The 21,797-nt window shown below is 41.3% G+C and overlaps 1 protein-coding gene across 3 annotated transcripts in view; it reads left to right on the top strand.

The window, feature by feature from the left end:
- LOC115355299 (copine-8) overlaps positions 1 to 21,797 on the top strand; it is a 110,052-nt gene that overhangs the window by 26,448 nt on the left and 61,807 nt on the right. For all 3 annotated transcript variants that reach the window (XM_030046046.1, XM_030046044.1, XM_030046047.1), the window contains exons 2-5: positions 3,141 to 3,181; positions 8,541 to 8,587; positions 9,666 to 9,769; positions 16,277 to 16,316. In XM_030046046.1, the coding sequence (XP_029901906.1) occupies positions 3,141 to 3,181; positions 8,541 to 8,587; positions 9,666 to 9,769; positions 16,277 to 16,316 (232 nt within the window). The remainder of the gene's footprint in view (positions 1 to 3,140; positions 3,182 to 8,540; positions 8,588 to 9,665; positions 9,770 to 16,276; positions 16,317 to 21,797) is intronic.

Genomic DNA, 21,797 nt, shown 5'->3' with positions numbered 1-21,797 from the left:
AAAATGGCGTCAGGTTTTTTGCTGTGGCTCTTCAGCTCGTCGGTGCTCGGTACGGGCGTGCAGTCATCTTTTGGAGGCGAGAGTGGCAGGAATTTAGGCAAGTAAACACAAAATAGTTTGACGCTCTGCTCCCCTCTGCACTGACAGCTAATCAGCAGGAAAGAAAAACATGATTCTTTTGTAGAGCCCTGACACTATTTAAAGGGACAGTTCATCATTTTCAGAAGCCTGAGTGATGCACAGCGGACTGGGAGTGCTCTCATTCTGTCCACGAAGCACTCTGATCATTTTTTTTGTTGCGGAGATATCGGAGGGAGAGGCTTTTTTGCATTTGTAAGCAAAACGGGTATAGGTAGGCTGTGTCCCAGTTCAGGGGCTGCCTTTCCAGAACGAGCGTGTCACAGGTGCTGTCACAAGGCTGTCCCGATCCAAAGGTTTCTCTGAAAGCGGCCCAGATATTCTTCTTCTTCCTTCTTCCAGCAGAATTTGGAGGACACATTTTGTGTTTCCTTTGCTGTCCTCCTTTTTGTACTTTGTTCTTGTGTAATATTCAAAAAGCACAGTATTGTACAACTTTTACAATCTGGTGGCACAATCTGATTGGATGATAGGAGTTCCCTGAGTTACAGTATAACAGCATTCGTTTTATTGTTATGTATCACTCTGCTTTAGTGTTTGATAATAACTATTAATTGCATTAACACCTGGGATCTGTGTTGTAACATTAACAAACTGCAATTGTTTCATAGCTGCAGCATTATATCAAAGAAAAAAAAATATTTAAATGTCTTTTGCATCATTTTATTCACACTTCCCTGTAATTCAGCAGGACATATTTTGGTATCTTTGGAATTTAAAATAAAGCTCTGTGGGTTTGGACAAAGGTCGGTGATGTAGCAACACCAGACCCACTGATAAGACTGGCAGCTTTGATGAGGTTAAGTAAAATTATAAGCAAGTTGTGCTTGTGTTTCTAACTCTTATCTAAACTTGCAACCATCGTCAAGGAGGGAGGGGCAACGAGAGTGTGAGAAGATTAAATATGCTGTAATAAATGATTGAGTAAATGAGGGAATTAGCGAGGAAGATGGAGAACGAGAGAGAAATACAGCGAGGGAACTCAGTGTGGATGAGCATCCGCACGCAAGACAGTGAGACCGAGTGGAAGATGCGAAAGGTGCCGTTTATACGGGTCGCACACGAGCAAAACGAGAGACAGAGATGAAAATGAGCTTAAAATCCTTCAGTTAGAGGAAGGGAGGCTGTTATTGAGCGCCCATTTGTAAGGATGTCAGTGCCCGTTTCAGATCTTTGTCTGACAGCCGCTGACAATCCCTGGCATTGAGGGGATGGCAGGAAGTATTTCCCCATGTTTTCACACCTCCCCCTCCTACAGACAGTGTCAGGGCAGGTTAAGTAGGGTATAAGACAGAGGATCGGAGAGTAGATTTTAGTCCTCATCCAGGCCTTTGCCACGCTACAGTGATTTAACCTCACTGACAAGTCAGTGATCCCACTTTGCGCTCCTTTGTTGTGCTCAGCTGTATTTCCTTTCCTCTCCTCTCCTCTGTTCTTAGCTCCTCTCCTCTCCTCTCCTCTCTTCCCTCTCCTATCCTCTCCTCTCCAGACCATTAGGCACCATAACCATCTTTCATCTCATTATTCACAAATCAGATTTAATGATATTGTCTCCTACCGCTTTTCAAATCAAGGCAATGAATGCCCACCCTTCCCTGTTGGAGGAGCATAAATTTCTTCTCATTTTAATCTATCTTGGCTCCAACTTTTTGCTGAGACAGGGAGACTGCGCGACATATCACCGCTGTCAGAGAACTGGAACTTTTTCAAGCATAAAATTAAGATCCGTAAAATCTGAACGCCCAAAGATATATTGAGGCTGAATATAAATCACAGCAAGTTTAGTTTAATGTTTAGTTTGTGGCTTAGTTTGTTTAAGCTGTATAAATTACGGACTGTGTTTTCAAGCTTAAAATGAAGGCCTATAAATACCTGGATGTAGATAAAATTGTTGAATCTAAATATAAATCAAAACCAGTTCAGTTCAGTTTGTAGTTTAGTTTGCTTTGTAGTATACCTTTAAGACTCTTGCTCTGAGATAAGTAAAACATTTTTACTTGGAAACAGTGTTTAAGCTGTTTGACAAGGACTTTGTCACGGATGTTTTGTACCCAGCGAAGGGAGACTGGGGGTCTGAATTGCAGTACTCCTCTTTAAACATTGAAATCTTTTTAACTTTAAATGCTTAAGCCATGCAGCGCAGTGTCGTCTACACTGCGGCACCACTGCTGCTGTGAACAATGAGGAAAGAAAGCCCCTGGTGTAAAGAGGAGCCTGCGGTGGAGAAACACTCAAACTCGAACTCACTCAAACTCTCCACTGAAACAGCATCATTTTTCATCCAGTGAGCGAATTTTCATGCTGTCAGTGCTGCGGATAAAAGCTCACATCCTGGTTAAAGTCTTACTCAGGTTAAGCTGTTTATATGTGTCTTTATATATCACCCACCAATGTCAATACCTGGAAAAAGATAAATATGTACATTTTCTGTATAATATCATTGAAGGTTTGGTATTGAAGAATACTGAAAGTGTACTTTCAGTACTTTTGGCTTGGTCTCATGTTTCAAAATGCATCAAATACCTTCAAAATTCACACTTGAGAACTGTGGTTTTGTTCCGTTTATGGGCATTTATACTGAAAAAAATCAACAGGTGTCACACAAAATAACTTTCTTCCATTTCATTCATTCAGGAAAAGCATACAAATGAACTGGTATTAAATCTAAAGTGTCAAAATCAATTTCCCCATTATAAAATTTCCCAAAAAAATTTGGGTCGTGAGCATGAAACTGTGTTTGTGCCTGAATATCCTGGCAAATCTGTGTGTTTGGCAAATGCGTTACTTTTTGTGTTTTTCACACATTGAAACAGAGTTTCACAGGAATACTGAAAACAAGATGTGATTGTATCGCACCAACTCAAGCCCAAACGAATAAACAGTCTGAAATACATTCATGGGATATTGGCGTGCAGTGGAAAATAATTTGCTGTCACATTTGGATGATGGATGTTTCGGCGTGTGCCTCTCTGACTCCTCCTCTCCTGTTTGTCTCTCCACAGAAACCTGCTGGACAGGGACACCTTCTCCAAATCAGACCCAAGTAAGTTCAGCTGCCTCACTGCTTGTCTGTCACTCTTGTGAGATTATCAGAGCTCCAGGATATGAGTTTCTCTGCATTAGCTGAGAAGGAAAGAGGAGCTTTGAGTCTTGACTGGCCTGGGCAGAAAGAAGGAAGAGGGCAAGAGCAAGTGAAGGAGGTAGGAAGGTAGCAAGGAAAGGAGGAAGGTCAGAAAGAAGGAAGGTAGAGTGGAAAAGAAAGATAGAAGGATGGAAGGAAACAATGTGAAGTCAGCAAGTAAATAAAAAATAAGGGCATGAGAATGAAATAGAGTGAAAAATAATTTAAAGGACCAGGGAAATGAGAGTTTCAGTTCTCAGTTTTGTGGCATAATTTAAGGAAATGCTTATGTAAAGGTACCAAAATCAGTAAAATGGTCAGCACTTTGGAAATTTGACGTCCGCCGAAGAACTCTCACCCTGATTGTCAGCTGAGTTAAACTGCAGACTGATGTTTTTTTATCCAGTTGGGCATTAGTTCTCCTCTCTGGTCTCCAGCAGCTGCATAAAGCCTTGCATGAAGCTTTAGCGAAACAATGCAAATATTAGCCGCATTCTAGTTTAAAATCCACAATCTGACCTATCAAATATGAGAATATGAGACAGTGAGCTACAGACAAATTACTCATAAATCCGACACTTGGCCGGGCTTACTAACCTTTTAAATAAGGCATAAACAGAGGGGTGACAAATCCATTCAAAACAATGTCAACCGCGCCAAATTTCCCACACTTTGCACCAATCTGGGTCCACGCGCTACTCTGTGACTCACTGTTCCTTCCTTTATTATACGTTCCTTGGTGTAAATTATGTCCCACAGCCTGCCACACAATAGTCAGCCGGCTTCTTGCCAAATTAGCCAAAATGTCTTTGACTCCGTCGTTGCTAGGTACCAGCACTGTATACGTGTCCCCAAATATAGAAATATTGGTTCGCAGTGAATGGAGCAATTATAGAGACGGTTTTCACTGCACCATCAGCCATTAAAAAGATGCTTCTTGTGTCATAAATCAATATCAGACTTTTTCCCAGACTGAGTTGAAATCATTGCGCTGGATCTTTAAGAACTGAAGTGTGCCTTTTCATATGTCGCCATAAGCAGTGGTGAGTCACTCCTTATGTGTGTAAGTGTTGCTTCCACTAGATGTGTGATTTGGGCTCCAGGCAGCCGCTCTGACTAATGCATATGAGGCCGGCTGAATAGACGTTGCCTATATGCAGTATTCACAGAGTGGGTGGTGATTCGCCTCCCCTCTCCTTACAGTTGAAATCACTGATAACGATACTGTAGAAGTCAAGGCCACAAGTTAAGTTTGTGCTAATTGTTGAGGTTTCCACAGGCGTTTACGTCACTCTCACTGGTGTCTGCGTGCTCCTCAGTAGCTGTCGATATCAAGGTTAATTTTCCTGTCCTCTGTCGCTGTTGTTCATTTTAGCCTGGTGTGAAACAAACATCCTCCACAGACTTGACAGATGCTTGAGTAATGTAATCCTTCGCAGTAAACGCAGTATTTTACTGAAGGAACAGAAAAGAAACATTATTGTCACATCTATGATCTTTTCATGGCAGGGACAGCACATATCCAGTTATATGGCACACATACATGACATGATTAGAGTTACTGCAATCTACTTGTAGAGAGTAGTATTTAGGCTTTAACTACGAACTGGACTTTAATTCTCCCATATTAAAAATATATATATATATTTCTGTGGTTTGGAAATGCGAGAACAGACATTGTATCATTGCAAAATTAGGTTCAAAAGGCTGGCTTGAATCACCCTGATTATATGTATTTTGTGATAATGACTGGCTGCCTTACGTTATCATTAAACGGCTACTTGTGACGGAAAAAAATAATTTCACAGAAAACATTCATTTTTAAATGATTTCACTTGTATGAAGCCCCCATGGGGTCAACTGAGAAATTGTGTAAATCTGTACCATGGCTTTAGAAATGCATGCACCCAGTTTATAAACAGTGCTCTTGGATCCATAGTCCATGCCCTTGGATTATGAATCTGTGCACAGAAATTTGTAAACCGTGTCCTTGGATGACGGTCCCCGGTGTCTGAAGAAAAAACTCATTTGAGCGCAGGGTTTGCAAATCCGACAGCACAGTTTACAAATCTGTGGGCATGGATTTCTAATCCAAGAGCACTGTTTACAAACTGTGCACGCCGATTTATAAAAAGAGAGTATGGGTTTACACAGGGGTCTTTTTTTTCTCAGCTGACCCCATACATTAGCTGCCAAGACCCAGCTGTAACAAATAGCTCATAGATAATATTTGCATCTGTAACAATCAAACCTGGATTTCTAGACACCTTAGTAACATTTCAGCTACGTTAGCCCGCTACACAGTATGGTCTACCTTCTTCCTTATTGTCCTTGGTGTACATTCAACCATTTATCAAATTGTTCGTGTTCCCCTAATAAATTAAAACTGACGTGGATATTATCCATGGTGTAAAAACTTTTTTGGCCCCAGCACATGCCAGATAGTTGTCTTTGTTAGCCAGCTTGATTAGTAAATGGACTCTCTGCATGGAGCGATATATCAAACCTCCTTGAAGCGACCATAGCAACAATCAGGTATTCATAATGCCGCTCATTGTTCAGAAATAGATTGTGGGATGTCACTTTTGACCAATCAGGATTGAGTATTCTGTGGAGCCGTGTTGTAATATTTTTTTTTATAGAGGATTCATCAGCCAGCCATTTAGGGAGATTTGGGGTTGTGATACATCGGGGACTTTTATTTTTGATGGTCTTTAATATCAATCCCTCACCCCCCGTGGCCACACACACACACACACACACACACACACACACACACATTGAATATACAGTTCAGCTTATGAAGCAGAAATGTGGCATATTGCGTAGGCTGGCTATATACATGTGAGAGTACAAAGGATGGAGAGTGGAGTTTTATGCACAGCAATGGAGCTATAGAATGTATGGCCACACACACACACACACACACACACACACACACACACATACATACACTTCATAAAACATAGACTGTCAGCACATTTGGCATGGGATGAGAATGACTCAAGGTGATGATGATGACAGTGAAGAACATGATGACTAGGATGGTGGTGATGAATGCGACAATGATGATGAGGATGATGATGATGACCATCCTGATGAAGAAGCTCAGTCTTTATACCCATACATTCAGGAAAGCACTTCTGCTGAGTAGCACTTGGGATTATGCTGAGCGATGCAGCTTCAGTCTCCTGATATAAACCTACTTGACAGCGGAGAAAAAGAAAGATAAAGGAGGTAGAGGAGAGATTAAAAAAAAGATAGTAGAAAAACCACCCAAAAAAAAATCTATAAAGCAGCAATCCAAAAAGAAGAGCAAGTCACTCTGTTTCAAGTGAAAAAAGTCTTTATTTTCAGAGGCACTGAAAGACAAGGGATTAAATTTTCTTGCTGTCAGTGTTGGCCAGAATAGATGCTACTAATTTATACATACAATAAATTAACTCCTACATATGAGATAAGTGGCCAGACCCTTAAATGTAATCTGCGAAATTGATGAGGGTCGATTAAAGACAGGCTCCTTTAGATTCATCTAACAAAAAACAATTTAGACCAGCCAGTTTAAATTTAAGTCATACGTGCGATTTCTCTTTTCTTTTGGTTCTCAGGGCGTCTGTATGAGCTGAAAGACAATTAAAAGTGACATGAAGTGTGTTCATCTGATGCACTCTGTACCAGCGAGTGGAGGATCCAAGGTTTTCTAGTATCAGTTTCAATCTACCTGCGCCTCTAAAGAGCAGCTGTCTGTTTATATCAGACACCAGAGAATATCTGAGAGTTTGTAAGTCTGTGTGCATGTGTGTGTGCATGTGTGTGTGCATGTGTGTGTGTGTGTGCACTGGTTTCACCACCTAAAAAGAACATCAAAGCCCTCCAGAAATGAAGTGTGTGATGAGTGAGCTCAGTAATCTGCCATTCAGAGAATTATCGTGTTTTGGCAAATTGCATAATGCCCTGAAATGATGCTTTTCACAATCTGAAGAGGGGTAATATCACTATATTGCTTTGATGTTTTGTTATTGTTGATTGATGCAATTATGCCTTATTAGTCATGTTTTGGCGGAGCTTTGGAATAGCATGGCATTTTGAAATATTTTTTTAGGCATTTGCCAGGCATGTTATGGCAGGAATATTCCTCTGTCTATTTTTTCTGTTTTGTTTTGTTTTTTTTTTTCTTTCCAAAACAGCTTCCTTGTTAGCATTCCTCAAACCAATGGAAATGTCTAGCTGCAGTGTAACAAGCTAGTTTGCAGTCATTGCCAGAGATGGTCTGACATATATAGAGAGACTGCTAACTTTTGTTCTTAAGCTCTGCAGAAAAAGCACATTGGCCGGCTGAGATGACGTGGGTCATTTTCAGTCAGTCATAGCAAATCTTTGATGTTACAGTTTTTCAGCGTGTTCCAGTGGCATTCAGCAACTGTTACAGCAAGCTGTGCTGATGTAGTGCCATTATCTAATCCCAGCTGCTGCAAACCTCACCACTGTCACTCATGTCATCTTTTTTTTTTTTGGTTTGTTTAGTTTTGTTATGCATGTACTTTACCTTGCTTAAAATGGATAATGTAATGATAAACATGTTGTCAATTTATGATTTAATGTACTTTTTCGATGAATGCACTGTCTGCACAGGGTGTTAAAGCATTTTGGGGTCATTCCTATATTTCCCAAATTTACATGCCACATAATGGGAGCATGACAAAGGATCTTATGTTCTCAAGGTCCTATGTGTTCCCTGGGTCTTATGTTCCCAAAGTTCTGTGTTCCCAATGTCCATTGTTCCTAGGGTCCCATGTTCTCAAGGTGCTACGTTCCCAATGTCCATTGTTCCTAGGGTCCTATGTTCTCAAGGTGCTACGTTCCCAATGTCCATTGTTCCTAGGGTCCTATGTTCTCAACGTGATATGTTTCCAGGGCCCATTGTTCCTTGGGTCCTATGTTCCCAAGGTCCTATGTTCCAAAGGTCTTATGTCCTCAAGGTCCTATGTTCCCAAAGTCTTATGTCCTCAAGGTCCTATGTTCCCAAAGTCTTATGTTCCCAAGGTCCTATGTTCCCAGTGCCTATTGTTCTCTGGGTCTTATGTTCCTAGAGACCTTTGTTCCTAGGGACATGTGTTCCTAAGGTCCTATGTCATTTTCGCCAAAAATTGTAAATATGTACATATGAATTGTAATTGAGAGTTGTTGTTTTTTTCCAGATCAGAGATACAGCTATTCCAGCTACACTGAGATTTAGTTTAATGATCTTATTGTTAATGCGCTGTGTCTCTGTTCTCCACAGTCTGCGTGCTCTACACACAAGGCATCGGCAACAAGGAGTGGAGAGAGGTGAGAATTATACATTGTGTGTGTCTGTGTATATGTGTGTGTGTGTTTATGTGAGTGGGTGTGCAGCCACATACGGAAGGCTACAATACTTGTTTTCTAATAATATTTGATTTTTTTTTTTTTTATACATAACCAAGCAAAAAAAAAAAAAAAAAAAAGCACAGATATTTCCAAATTGCAAACCAAAAATACATACATTTGTTAACATACATGGGTTGCCTTAACATACATATAAATTACATTGTGTGCATTTGTGTATACATTAGTATTATGTCAAAGGAGAAAAAATAGAAAGTAGAAATCTATATATTTTTTAATAAATCCTGTCTGATCTGGTCTAACTAAAATGTGCAGCAGCTCCACCAGTCTTTTAGCAAAGCGCTTTGAAAGTAAGTCGCAGTTAACCCCGAGTGAGCGTTCTGGTCTGTAAGATGCACAGTAATCATAAGGCTTATCTTTATTTAAAATCAAAGATGTGGGCCAGGTTTAGAGTCGGTGGAAATGTGCCCCTTTCAAATGACTTGATAAATCCATCGGCGGCTACAGTTCTTGTATGAGAGCATATGCGTGGGACTGTAGCGCACATCTCCAGTGTTTCAAGTTAATGAATATTCATGTGTGTAAATGAGGGGGCGAATCTTCCAGCCCCAATCATTCTCGGTTATTCATAGTTCTGAGTAACCCCTCATCTACATGCATTACAAGTTAAATGCCAAACGGGGACCTATCTGACCCCCCGCTGACATGCTAGTTTAGCTTCACTGCATTCATTACTGTTATATTGTACATAATTTTCAGTATTCAGCCTGTTGCTGACGTGTCCTAAAGATACCTTCCAGGCTTTTGATATTCACATATTCACATGACGCAAATTCCCAATCTGAGAAAATACGATTTGCATAAGTTCAAGGGTTTATGAGGTTAGATGAGATTCAGCAACGAAAGATGAGCGTCACGTGTATCTCCTGTTGGACAGTGTCAGGGATTCAAATTGATTTTATGCAGCAAACCAACACATTGCTTTCATTTCCACCATTTAGTTAATAAGAAGCCTCTTTTTTTCTGTTTCTCTATCTAGTTTGGGAGGACGGAGGTGATTGACAACACATTAAACCCAGACTTTGTGCGGAAATTCATTTTGGACTACTTCTTTGAGGAGCGGCAGAATCTCCGATTTGACCTGTAAGTGAAGTCGAGCCGGTGTGTGGTGTGTGTGAAATGTGTGCCAAAATTTGCTGTGACCCATAAATGAATGCTTGATCTGCTAAAAGAGGTGACATCTGTCTATTGAGTAGGTACTAAATCCCAGCCTAACTGCAGTACAGACACTATTGGTGCACCTCAGTTCTTATTCATACTTAAAGAAACAGTCCCCCCAAAATATCAGAAAAATATGTTTTCCAATTTACCCCTGGTGTAATTTATCTGTCCACGTACTTAATGTGTGATTTGGCAACGTTTCCAGGGGGCTGTGTATGATGTCGAGTATCTGCGTCCTTGTTTTTGGAAAGGCTTGTTGACGTTAAGTTTTTCACATGTAAATTTTCAGCTTCACGGTTAAATACCCACACAGCTCTGTTGTATTGGGGTGAAGGGAGACAGGGAACATTACACCAGACTAGAAAACCTCACCAAATCACACAGAAACCCCCCTGGTGGATAGATTGCACAAGTGGGAAGTGGGAAATGGCTTTTTTTTTTGTATTTTGGATAAACAAGTTGTTTAACAAATCGTTTTAAAGTATACTTAATAAGGATTTTTGTCATCCGTCTCTAGCCTGCAAATTCAACATCTTATAGGTTCATGGATTGCATCATGAATTTCTTTTGAGTTCCTTTTCCGGAACAAAAATAACAACAGAGATGTGATCTATAAAGGAAAATTGGTTATTAAGATTTATTAAGCTACCAGAGTGGCAGAAGTTCAGGGAATTCTCTGTTTCATTTTGCTCTCAAATTGCATTTCCAATCAAATTACTTGGGGATTTCTGTGGATTTATTTTATGAGATGGAAACTAATTACATTATAATCTGTTAACCAGGGAACTGCACTGACAAAGCCAACTGGGGTCTGAAAGCTATACCTTATAGTGTGTGTGTGTGTATGTGTGTGTGTGTGTGTGAGAGAGCCGGAGAGAAAGAGAGAGAGTATTTGGATAAAGGGCTCTTGCACATGAAAATCTCTGTTTTTCACACGTTTATGTCAGCAGATATGGCTTTGTTCATGGTTGTGCGTCTGAAAAACATTTTAGTTGAAAAGCTGTCATATCTAACAAAAATCACTACAATGGCCATTCAGTGGCAGGTGGAAAACTACTCGAAAAAAAATGAAAAACAAAAGCGGTGCTCACACAATCTTTTTGCACCCAAGTGTGATCATGAATTCAGAGCTGTCAGCTTTGCTTCCAGGTTTTAAGCCAAGAAACTCCCTGCCCCGTGCTTCCCCTTGTCAACGCTTTCCCTCTGTCCAAATTGTTAAAAATACAAACATAGTTTCACTGCTGGGTGTCCTAATTTGTGAAAAAAATAGGGGAATGTGGCCTTGTTTTAGATAATTTGAGTGGATTTCCTGGTTGTGGTTGGGTGTCAGTGGATCTGTGTGTGCCGTCTCCTCTGATAGTGGCCCTGTACACCATGCTATCCTGGTGTGTGTGTGTGTGTGTGTGTGTGCGTCAGTGTTTCAGTATCTCAGCTGACTGTACTGTCACAGCAGATATTCATATTGTCATCTCACATGGGAAGGGTCACGGGGTCACATGGGCAAACCCACTCCAAGACGAAAGCAAAGCTGAAGTGTGTGTGTCTGTTTGTGTCTTGCATGTGTGATTTTTTTTCCTTCTCTTTGTGTGTGTGTGTGTGTGTGTGTGTGTTGTTATGTGTATTCCTGTGTATATGTGTGATGATGATGATGATGTGTGTCTTTGTGTGTGGTTTAGCGATGGTTGCCATAACAACGGGGGTACTAGGGAATGGTGGAAGTGATATAGGAGCTGACAGATCCCTTGAGGGAAAGAGAAGCATTTAACCCTCCAAATCTCCTCTGCTTCATGTATTTACCAAGTGTTTGTTAACACTCTCAGCCACTAATACCACTGTCCGAAGTGAACAACTACACCCTTTGTTATTTTCAGGCAGATGACCAAGTTTAACATGCAACAGTCTGTTTGAGAGTGGGATGGAGATGGAGAGTGCTGTTAAAGCCAGTGAATTAACTTGGGGGCTGTGAACATGCTGTATTTGGGTTCGACAGCCTTTAAAACATGTAAACAATGAATAAGTGAGTTTTGATCCAAAATTGCACACTTAACAAAACACCTAACAAATGGTGGAAAGCGCAAAATAAACAGAAGTAATGACACTTCAAAAGAGAAACAAGTAATTTAACTGGAAGGTTGACAAAAAAAAAAAAAAAAAAAAAAAAAAAACTTCTGATGAATGGATCCTATGATTTAAGAAATGAAGTTGTTTTTGTTTTTCCCTTTTTTCCCTCTTTTTTCTCTTTTTTCCCTTTTTGATATCAGGCATATGGAATATGGAAAATGACGTACATTTTAAAAGTTCATGCTGCAGCATTTTGCTGGTTAATATTATTGGGAGCAGAAGTTTTAGGCATTAGCTTAGCATCTTAGATAAGGAACATATTTTTTACGCTTGGAAAGATTGCCTAGTCATGACATCTGTCCTGTGTGTGTGTGTGTGTGTGTGTGTGTGTGTGTGTTTGTGTGTGTGTCTCTCAGACCAGTGCATCCATCGTGCACAGTGCTGTGTGATTAATGGTGTATGTGTGTATGCATGAATGTATACACACACACACACACACACACACACACACTAAGAAACTGGTGGCACAGCAGGAGCACACCTGAAAGACCATGAATAAACCACCTCCACATTTCACCTACAGGAGCTTTTATGACCTCCCACTCTAAATCCATAGGCATTAATATGGAGTTGGTCCCCCTTTGCAGCTAGAACAGCCTCCACTCCTCTGGGAAGGCTTTCCACAAGATTTTGGAGTGTGTCTGTGGGAATTTTTGCCCGTTCATCCAGAAGAGCATTTGTGAGCTTTGATACTGATGTTGGATGAGGGGGCCCGGCTCTCAGTCTCCATTCTAGTTCATCCCAAAGGTGTTGGATGGGATTGAGGTCGGGGCTCTGTGCGGGCCAGTCAAGTTCCTCCACACCAAACTCAGCCAGCCATGCCTTTATGGAGCTGCTTTGTGCACTGGGGCTCAGTCATGCTTGAGCAGAAAAGGGCCTTCCCCAAACTGGCCCCACAAAGTTGGAAGCAGAGAATTGACCAAAATGTCTCGGTGAGTTGAAGCATTGAGATTTCCCTTCACTTGAACTAAGGGGCCGAGGCCGAACCCAGAAAAACAAGCCCATAGCGTTATCCCTCCTCCACCAAACTTTAGTGTTGGCACAGTGCAGTCGGGCAGGCAACAAACTCCTGGCATTCGCCAAACCCACAAGTGTAATTTGTCGCTCCACAGAACACGTTTCCACCACTCCAGAGTCCAGTAGTGGCTTGCTTTACACCGCTTCATCTGACACTTGGCATTGTACTTGGTGATGTAAGGCTTGCATGTGGCTGCTCGGCCATGGAAACCCATGCCATGAAGCTCCCAGCACACAGTTTTTGTGCTGATGTTGATGCCAGAGGAGATTTGGTGCTCTGCAGGTACTGAGTCAGCAGAGCGTTGGCCACTTTTACGCACTATGAGCCTCAGCACTTCACGTGGTCTGCCACTTGGTGGCTGAGTTGCTGTGGTTCCTAAACACTTACACTTTGCAGTAATACCACTTACAGTTGGAAATACCTGGGAGGGAAGAAATGTAATCTATCATTTCTATTATTATTTTTTTAAAATCTGTCTATCATTTTTTTGCCCTCTTGTCAAAAGGTGCAGCCAGGCATTACATCCTGCAGCGAAGAATTACATTCTGTTGCCGTGTTTCCAAAATATCTTTTGTTACAGTTGTCATTTCTAACTTTGATATTTGTTATTTTTTCCCCTGAATCAGTTATCCTTAAGTTAGGTCTTTATTGTTAGATCTGTCCTAAGAACAGACTAAAGTCTGCCATAATCTGTCATAAAATATAAACTATTGGTTTTAATTTTGTCCACTGATTATTTCAGTGTCATGCTTTTTAGAGGTGCTCTCCTCTCTCTTGCACACACATGTGGGTATGTGTCTGTACACAAATTTGTCTCATTGCCTGGTCATTTGTTTGAGTTGCTGAATAAATATGAACGCATGCCATTGGGCTAGACAACTCTTGAGTGGGTTTCTGAATGGGAGTGAGCATCTCACTGAAACAAAACAACTCACTGGCCTTTTTGTTTGTGCACATGTATGTGTGTGTGCACACGTATGTGTGTGTGTGTGTGTGTGTGTGTGTGTGTGTGTGTGTGTGGCTTGCTGCTTGTCTGGTGAGCATGACACCCATGATGGATAGCTGGGTATTGCTGGCCTGCAGAGGCTAACATGGTCTGAAATGATAGCAGATGAAAGAATGACTCCTGCCCTCAGGCCCATGAAGACGGGATCTGTCTGGAATAACACACACACACACACACACACACACACAGAGCCGCTGTTATAAAACTGGACGGCTCCTCAATCTGATTTACAGCACTGTGTAAAGTGTGTATTGTCTGGTGTGCAACACATAAGTACATATCTGCAGTGCGATCCATTAATATTTGTGAAGTGTTAATATGGTGACTCAAGGCTGTTTGGAGTATGCTGGATGTATAAAATGTTAGAGACACTTATTCTTATTATGCACTTATTCAGGTGAATCTAAAAGCCATTATTACTGATTTACCTTATTAAAAGCAAAGCAGTAGGTGTAGATAAAGAGAAACAGATGAGTTAGAGAAGGATTTTTATGCTTTTAGAGAGAGAGAAACAGTGAAGTTCAAGAAAGGCTGATGTCTTACCCTGACTGTAAGACATCTACAGTTTGATGACGCATATGGACTGTCTGTTACAGACGTCACCGGGCTTCAAGAGGTTTGGAAAACACATTTAAAAAAGATTTTTAATTGCAATCAGGATTTTAAAGCAGTTTACACACTAAAAGTCCAAATGAAACATTGATGTGAGAGTAGCTTTTGTATGGTGACATATTTCTGAGTGAAAGAGGACAAACAGGTGGGACATTATGTTGGGAGGAATTTGATTTGAACCTCAAAAAGTGGGTGTGAATCTTAGCTTTGTGCCGCTAAAAGTAGAGGATTGCTTGACCAGTGGATGTCATATTATTGGTTGAAATTGGTTGGTTCATGCCTACCTAAGCAGGTGTCTTATTCTGTTTTACAGGAAGAAAAAAGATTGTATTTTAATATAATAATGCAAAGGTTTTTTTTTTTGCATATATCATCAAATAGATAAACAAACATGACCAGGGATCTGATGTAAAAGTGTTAAAAAGGCATTTTTCATTTCATCTCGACTTTATCAGCTATTTACCCGGCTGGGCAATTTTATCAGACAATATTGGCTCATAGAGATACAGATACAGATACTGTATACTGATATTTGTGTATATGGTGACTGATGTGCCAAAAAAGACAGTAAATATTGCATTAAAAAGCACTTGAGATAGTAAAAGTGTTATCAAATACTTTGTATAGCAGTGACAGAATAGCGAATCACAGCTGAGCAGATGGAGCTGTGGATTGTGTTAAGAAGTTTATTGTTCAACTGTAAAATATCAAGTTCCCAGTAGTTATCTCTACTGCAAGTACTTGATTGCCAAATTCAGGAATTCCTTGCTACAAATGTGTGGGTTTATATATGAAAACAAAATATTGGCCAGCATATTGTTATTGGAAATTTTTCACTCCCGAATAGGCAGTATCTGTCAAACTCCATTTCAGATTAAGGCTCAGAATCCCAATAACCCGACTGCTGTCCAACACACACAAATGCACACACAGGATCTCCATACTTTCCCCATAAGCATTGTTGGAGAGTAAATTGCCACTCCAAAATATTACCCAGGAAAGAGCTATCCGTTTTTCAATGGTGGGTGAAATGACCTGAGCTGTGAAATGACCTCAGATTGCTAAGTGAACGGCTGTCTGATTGCCTCCAGCCACTGGAGGGTCCAATTCTGGCCACATTTCTTTTTATTCTCCCCAGGTGTTGTATAAGGGGCTTATGGGTGGAATCGAGCAAGACACAGCGTGAATAATCTAACACGCATCCGAGAGCGGCGTGGTATTTTGCTGCACACACACAAGCAAACTCACAGCACTGGCTTGCATAAATGCACACAAAGGAACGGACACACATACGGTATCTCTGTCTGGCTTTCTCTCTCTGTCACACATACACACACACACACACACACACGCAAATTCAACAGCACAAACAATTTTCCTTTGAGGACGTGTTAGTGCCGGTTTGTCTAGTTAGTGTCAGTTTAGTGGAGCATGGCTGCAATGCTGGGAAGTAAAATACAATAACCTGAGCCTTTGGTAAAACTGTAGGTGACAAGCTGCTTGGCTCCATTACTGACTTTCCCTGTCTGTAATCCCTGTTGTGTTCCCAGCTGAGCTCCTGTCACCCTCTATAGCTCTCTAATGCACTGACTCCTCTCTCTCTCTCTCTCTCTCTCTCTCTCTCTCTCTCTCTCCTCATCTCTCACTTTATCTCTCGCTATCTCTCTCTCAGGTACGATGTTGACTCCAAGAGCGCCAACTTGTCAAAACATGTGAGTAATAAAACTTGCTCTGGCTTTTTTTTTTTTTTTTAAGATTTATACGTAGATGCATGCTTGAGTGTTGCATGCCTGATGTTCACGATGCAAAAAATTCTCCGTCTTAAGGAGTAAATTAGTGCTTGTTTTTCTTCAGTGGGATGATTAATAATTGAACTTGTTTTTAAGTGCGAATCAAATTCTTTCAGTGTCACCATCATTTTCTTGATTTGCCCTATCCTGTGTCAACATATTTATACTTGTACCCAGGAAATTCCTGAAACAAGTGAAGACAAGTGGGATTATCTCATGCCCTTGGCATTTTTTTCCACTTTTTTTTTTTTTTTTTAGGAAGAAAAGGAATTTGAATCTGAATATTAAGACGAAAAAGAAAAACCCTCTCCATCATCACTTTTGAGCCACTAGAAGTGTGTGTTGGTGTGTGTATGTGCAGAGACCCTGCCCTCTGCCTGGGTTTTCTTGTTTTGCTGATTTTGGGACTCTTCTGGGTGTCGGCCTTTGGGCAGAAGGTGTGTAGCTCCCAGCCAATCACAGTGTGCAGTGTCAGATCGAGAGGAGGCTATGGAAATGGTAGATGCAGAAATATAGCATGGTGCTAATGCTAAGCGGACAAAGCTCGCTTCATGAGAGTGAATTGGTTGGCACTTGCTGGCGAGCACTGAGGGAGAGGATGAGGATGAGGGGCGACACGCTGTTTGTCTGTTTCCTGTTGGAGTCTGTGATCAAATTTTTTTCTAAAGATAGTGATGTCATTTCATACGTTGCCATCCTAGGAAATGGAAATTCACTGCCCGTGGTTACCTTAGCCAGGTAGGAGGGGGCCAACTTTGAATGTTGAGTTTACAAACCAACAAATCCTACTCATTCTGCATTTTACATGGAGAATCTATGCAATATATGAACTTTACGTATTACCTACACATATCTGTGTCTATCTGTGTCTCATTCTTTTGCTAATCTCAGTGTATAAGTGCGTGCTTTTGTGTGGATGATCTCTGTCCTTGTCATTACCTCCCATTAGCTTCAGTCCTCTCTCATAACTGGCCATTACAATGAGTGTGTTTATCATCTACTGAAATAGCACATTCCCTGAACGGCCCTTAGTTCATTTAGCATATGAAATAAACACCGATTTCTCCCCCACTCGCCTCCGCCTTTTCCATTGATAGCGGTGATTACCATAACAGTAATTAGGAACAACAATGTGATAAGTTTCTTTGTTGGTGCACAATAATAGCCCTGTCCTGCCTGCTGTACCATGGGGATTGTAGTTCAAACAGGAAGACACGACTGGTACCTCAGCGACGGGTCTCCAAGGTGATGTTTAGAGGAAAGCTCATTATCACTTTTTCTGACTTCAGTAGTTAATTAGCTTTGCAAAAGTGTTGTGTTTTCACCCGCGGTAGTTTGTTTGTGTGTCTGACAGCAGGATATCTCAAAAACTTTCCATGAAATTTGGCAGACAGGCGAGCGCTGGGCCGAGCAACATTTCATTATATTTCAGCGGTTATCTGGATCTAGGATTTCCATCATCAGACAATTATTGTTTTTCAGCTGTAACCATAAAACTCACAGAGACAGAGACTTCATTTCATGTCCTAAGGGCGTGCTTGCAGGAACAACATCAATTGAATTCAAATTTAAGTAACAGTTTTGGGTGTAATGATAGGCTGCAGAATTGTCCTGCATTGTTGGAAATTTGCATTGTCAAAAAGCATCAGCATGAACATCAGTATTGCTTTCTTTGTACTGGATGCCAGTTACCTCTGCTTCAGACTCAGCGCTCCAAGGGAGATAGCTGATGAAGATGAGTGACAAGTGATGGGGTGTGACCTTGACCAACTGAGGGGGAGGAGAGCAGGATAAGTGACACATGTCTTGTCTCAAGGCCAAAAAGGTGCCAGTATTGCACATCAGTTTTTCTAGATACCAGCCAAATAAAGTAAGATTATGCTGTAGCACAATTTTAACACAGAAGCGGTTGTTAATTGTTAGGCAGAGTGATAAAGGAGACCTTTCACCATCAGAAGGTACTCTGCTGCCTTTTTTTCCACATCATATAGACTCAGTGGCCACTTTATTAGGTCCACCTTTATAATCTAATACAATCCAATACAACTGTTATGCCATGAAGTTTCCTTTTCTGATGCCTGTAATGTTCAGGTTTTCTTTTTGTCACAGTAATAGAGGTGTTCATTCAATTCTATGTTGGGCATTGAGCTCATAGTACTGCTGTTGGACTGGACTGCATTTGATTTAGGGGTGTTTCCTATATTCTGTCCCCCTCATCAGACAATTATTGTTTTTCAGCTGTAACCATAAAACTCACAGAGACAGAGACTTCATTTCATGTCCTAAGGGCGTGCTTGCAGGAACAACATCAATTGAATTCAAATTTAAGTAACAGTTTTGGGTGTAAATAGGGAGGACAAAAAAATAGCAACCCCTCTCAATATAATAATCAATAATAGAATTAAATTTACACATTATCCATAATGGCAACAAAGACTGAACATTATAGACTTTGTTAAAAGGTAGAATTTATGCAGAGTTTCTCTCTCAAAGTGCAAAATACTAAAAGGGACAATGACAATGACAATGAGAACAATGACAATGAGCCACTGTCATTTGAAATGCCATGCTGTTTCCTGGCAAAAAGATGTATGCGCAAAATAGGTGTTAATGTTATGAATGTTAATGTTATGAATTAGTGCATTTCACCACAGTTAAGTTGAAAATTTGGTGCTGCAACCTGCTGAACTAACTGCCGAGACCAAAAGAGGGATGGACGTTCATCCCAAAACCAAAATTCCCAAAAGCACCAGAGTGGAGAGACACTTTGAATGTGTATGTGTGTGTCAGGAAAAAAAACTCGGTCATTTCAAGCTGTGGACCGTGACTTGACTCTCAGCTCCCGATGTGTGTCTGAGCAGAGCTGCAGACGGCGAGCCTCGTTCTGCTTCGACCTGCGGCGACACACTCCATCCCTCAGCTCTTATCTGTGTTTGGTCTTCAGTGTCTGGCCCGACCGGTCTGCCCACATAGCGTATGACACAGACACACAGTCACATGCCTTCCCAGAATTGTCTTTTATAAACAAACCGAAATGGGTCGAGGTTATCTGAAGGAAAAAGCAAAACCAAAGGGAGGTAGACCAGACTGGAAATTTGACCCTTGGGGCTTTAAAGGGGAATACCGCAATTAAGAAAGGGGAAAGTCAAAATATGAGCAGGTGAACGTCTCACTTAAAATGTAATATTGTTGAACCCTGTTAAATGAAAGAGTGTATTTTTTCCAAGTGCAGTATTGCTGTTATTTTACTTAAGTCACTTATGTATTTATAAGCTGATTTTGTGATATTTTGTTCATAAACTGTGTATAATCTGTATGGACAGCAAGAAAATTTAGTTTGTACTCAGCTAATCAACAACAACCTTAACAATAATAATAGTAATAATAATGATAATATCAAAACAGCAACAACATTACTTTCTACTCAGTTTATCAAGATGCTTCTTAAGTGCTAGTGACCCCATTTTGCCATTTTGAAAGAAAGTCAGTGTCACTATGTATGGACTTGATATCAGGGAAGATGATGTCTATTATTTCCTGTAGCATTTTCCTTGAGGGATCGAAGGGCCATTTCATGACCTCAGAGGAATAAACAGCGATAATATGAGAAGGAGATGATATTGTTACTCTCAATAACACCTCATGTACCTGTCAAAGGGATGGGAAATCACAGGAAAAAAGCATTTATCTGGCCATTACACTTAATTATAGCACGGTACAGAGCCGTGTCTTACATTATGTGGCATTAGGCTGAATGGCAGAACACGCAAGAAACGCTCAGGAATAGTCACAGTGATTTTAGCGCAGGAGTCTCAATCAAGCGATTGAGGTGACTCGTTAACCACACCTGCAATTTGATGCTACAAATAACCAAAGATTCATTCACAACTCAGCAAAGAGCAAACAGCATTGATTTACGGTAAACTCCATCCATCCATGCATCCATCCATCCATTTTCAGCCTCTTATCCAAAACCGGGTCATGGTGGCAGCAGGCTGAGGAGCTCTGCCCAGAAGATCTTTTCCCTGGCCGGGGAATGGATTTCCTCCACCCTGCGGAGGAAACCTATTTCCGTCGCTTGTATCCGCGATCTCAGTCTTTTGGTCACTACCCAGAGCTTGTGACCATAGGTGAGGATTAGAACAAAGACTGACTGGTAAATCGAAAGCCTCACCTTCTGGCTCAGCGGCCGCATAACTGCTGCTCTGATCCGCCTGTCGATCTCCTGTTCCACTGTACCCTCACTTGTGAACAAGACCCCGAGATACTTGAGCTCCTCCTCTTGAGGCAGTACCTCACTCCCCACTCGGAGAGGGCAAACCACCTTTTTCCGGCAGAGAACCATGGCCGTAGACTTAGAGGCACTTATCCTCATCCTGACTGCTTCGCACTCAGCTGCAAACCGCCCCACTGAATGCTAAAGGTCACAGCCTGATGAGGCCAGCAAGACCACATTATCTGCAAAATTTATGGATGCAATCCTGTGGTCACCAAACTGGACACCCTCCGTTCCCTTACTGTGCCTTGAAATCTTGTCCATGAAGATCATGAACAGAATTGGAGACAAGGGGCAGCCCTGGCGGAGTCCAACACCCACAGGGTAACTGAATTAGGTGCTATCATCACAATAAAACTGTATCCTGGCCAATATCTGCTATCTACAGTATCTAAAATAATGATAATAATTCATAGCGAGTGTAATTTTCGCAAGAAGTCATTTTGTGAGAGTAATTGATGCAATTTTAAAACAGCGGTCAAGTGGACTTCTGGCATACTGTTCCATGGCATGGAACTGTGTGAAACTAAATGGAGATAAATTGAATAACATAGTGGGAAACACTCCCGGTCCCTGAACAGCAAGCTTAATCCCATTCATCCTCGCCTCAGGATGTTTCTCTCTTCATTTTACACAGCTTTGCTGCCTCTCTGGAGGCATTACATGTCTCTGCTGTTGTCTTACTCCTTTTTTTTTTGGCCTTGCCCCCTCTCTCTTTGGCTTTCTGCGTTTTCCTCTTATCATTTGCCCTCCTTCTCTCACTTACGTTCTGTCTCCACCTCTTCTTTTCCCATTTCATTTCACCTCACTCTGTGCCTGTCCTCCCCCTCGCCTCACTTTGTGGAAATCAATAATCTCCTACAGAAGAGATGTTGGCTTAGAGGCAGCGCACTGTCTGTCCAGCCTGGATGCAAGCCTCAGGGGAAAATACCAGAGAGCCATTAGACGGTGTTTCAACATGGGAGCTGTAGGCCACAGGCACACCTGGGGAACCGGGTGAGAATGAGTGTAGAATATAGAGGGAAAGGTAGAGCGAAGGAGAGATGAAACACACTCACTCGCACACACACACACACACACACACACACACACACACACACACACACACACTCACACAGAAAGTCCCT

The sequence above is a fragment of the Myripristis murdjan genome, chromosome 23 (genome assembly GCF_902150065.1).
Source record: "Myripristis murdjan chromosome 23, fMyrMur1.1, whole genome shotgun sequence".
Taxonomy (NCBI): domain Eukaryota; kingdom Metazoa; phylum Chordata; class Actinopteri; order Holocentriformes; family Holocentridae; genus Myripristis; species Myripristis murdjan.
The sequence above is the reverse complement of the archived record's forward strand: the minus strand, read 5'-3'. Positions and strand labels throughout refer to the sequence as shown.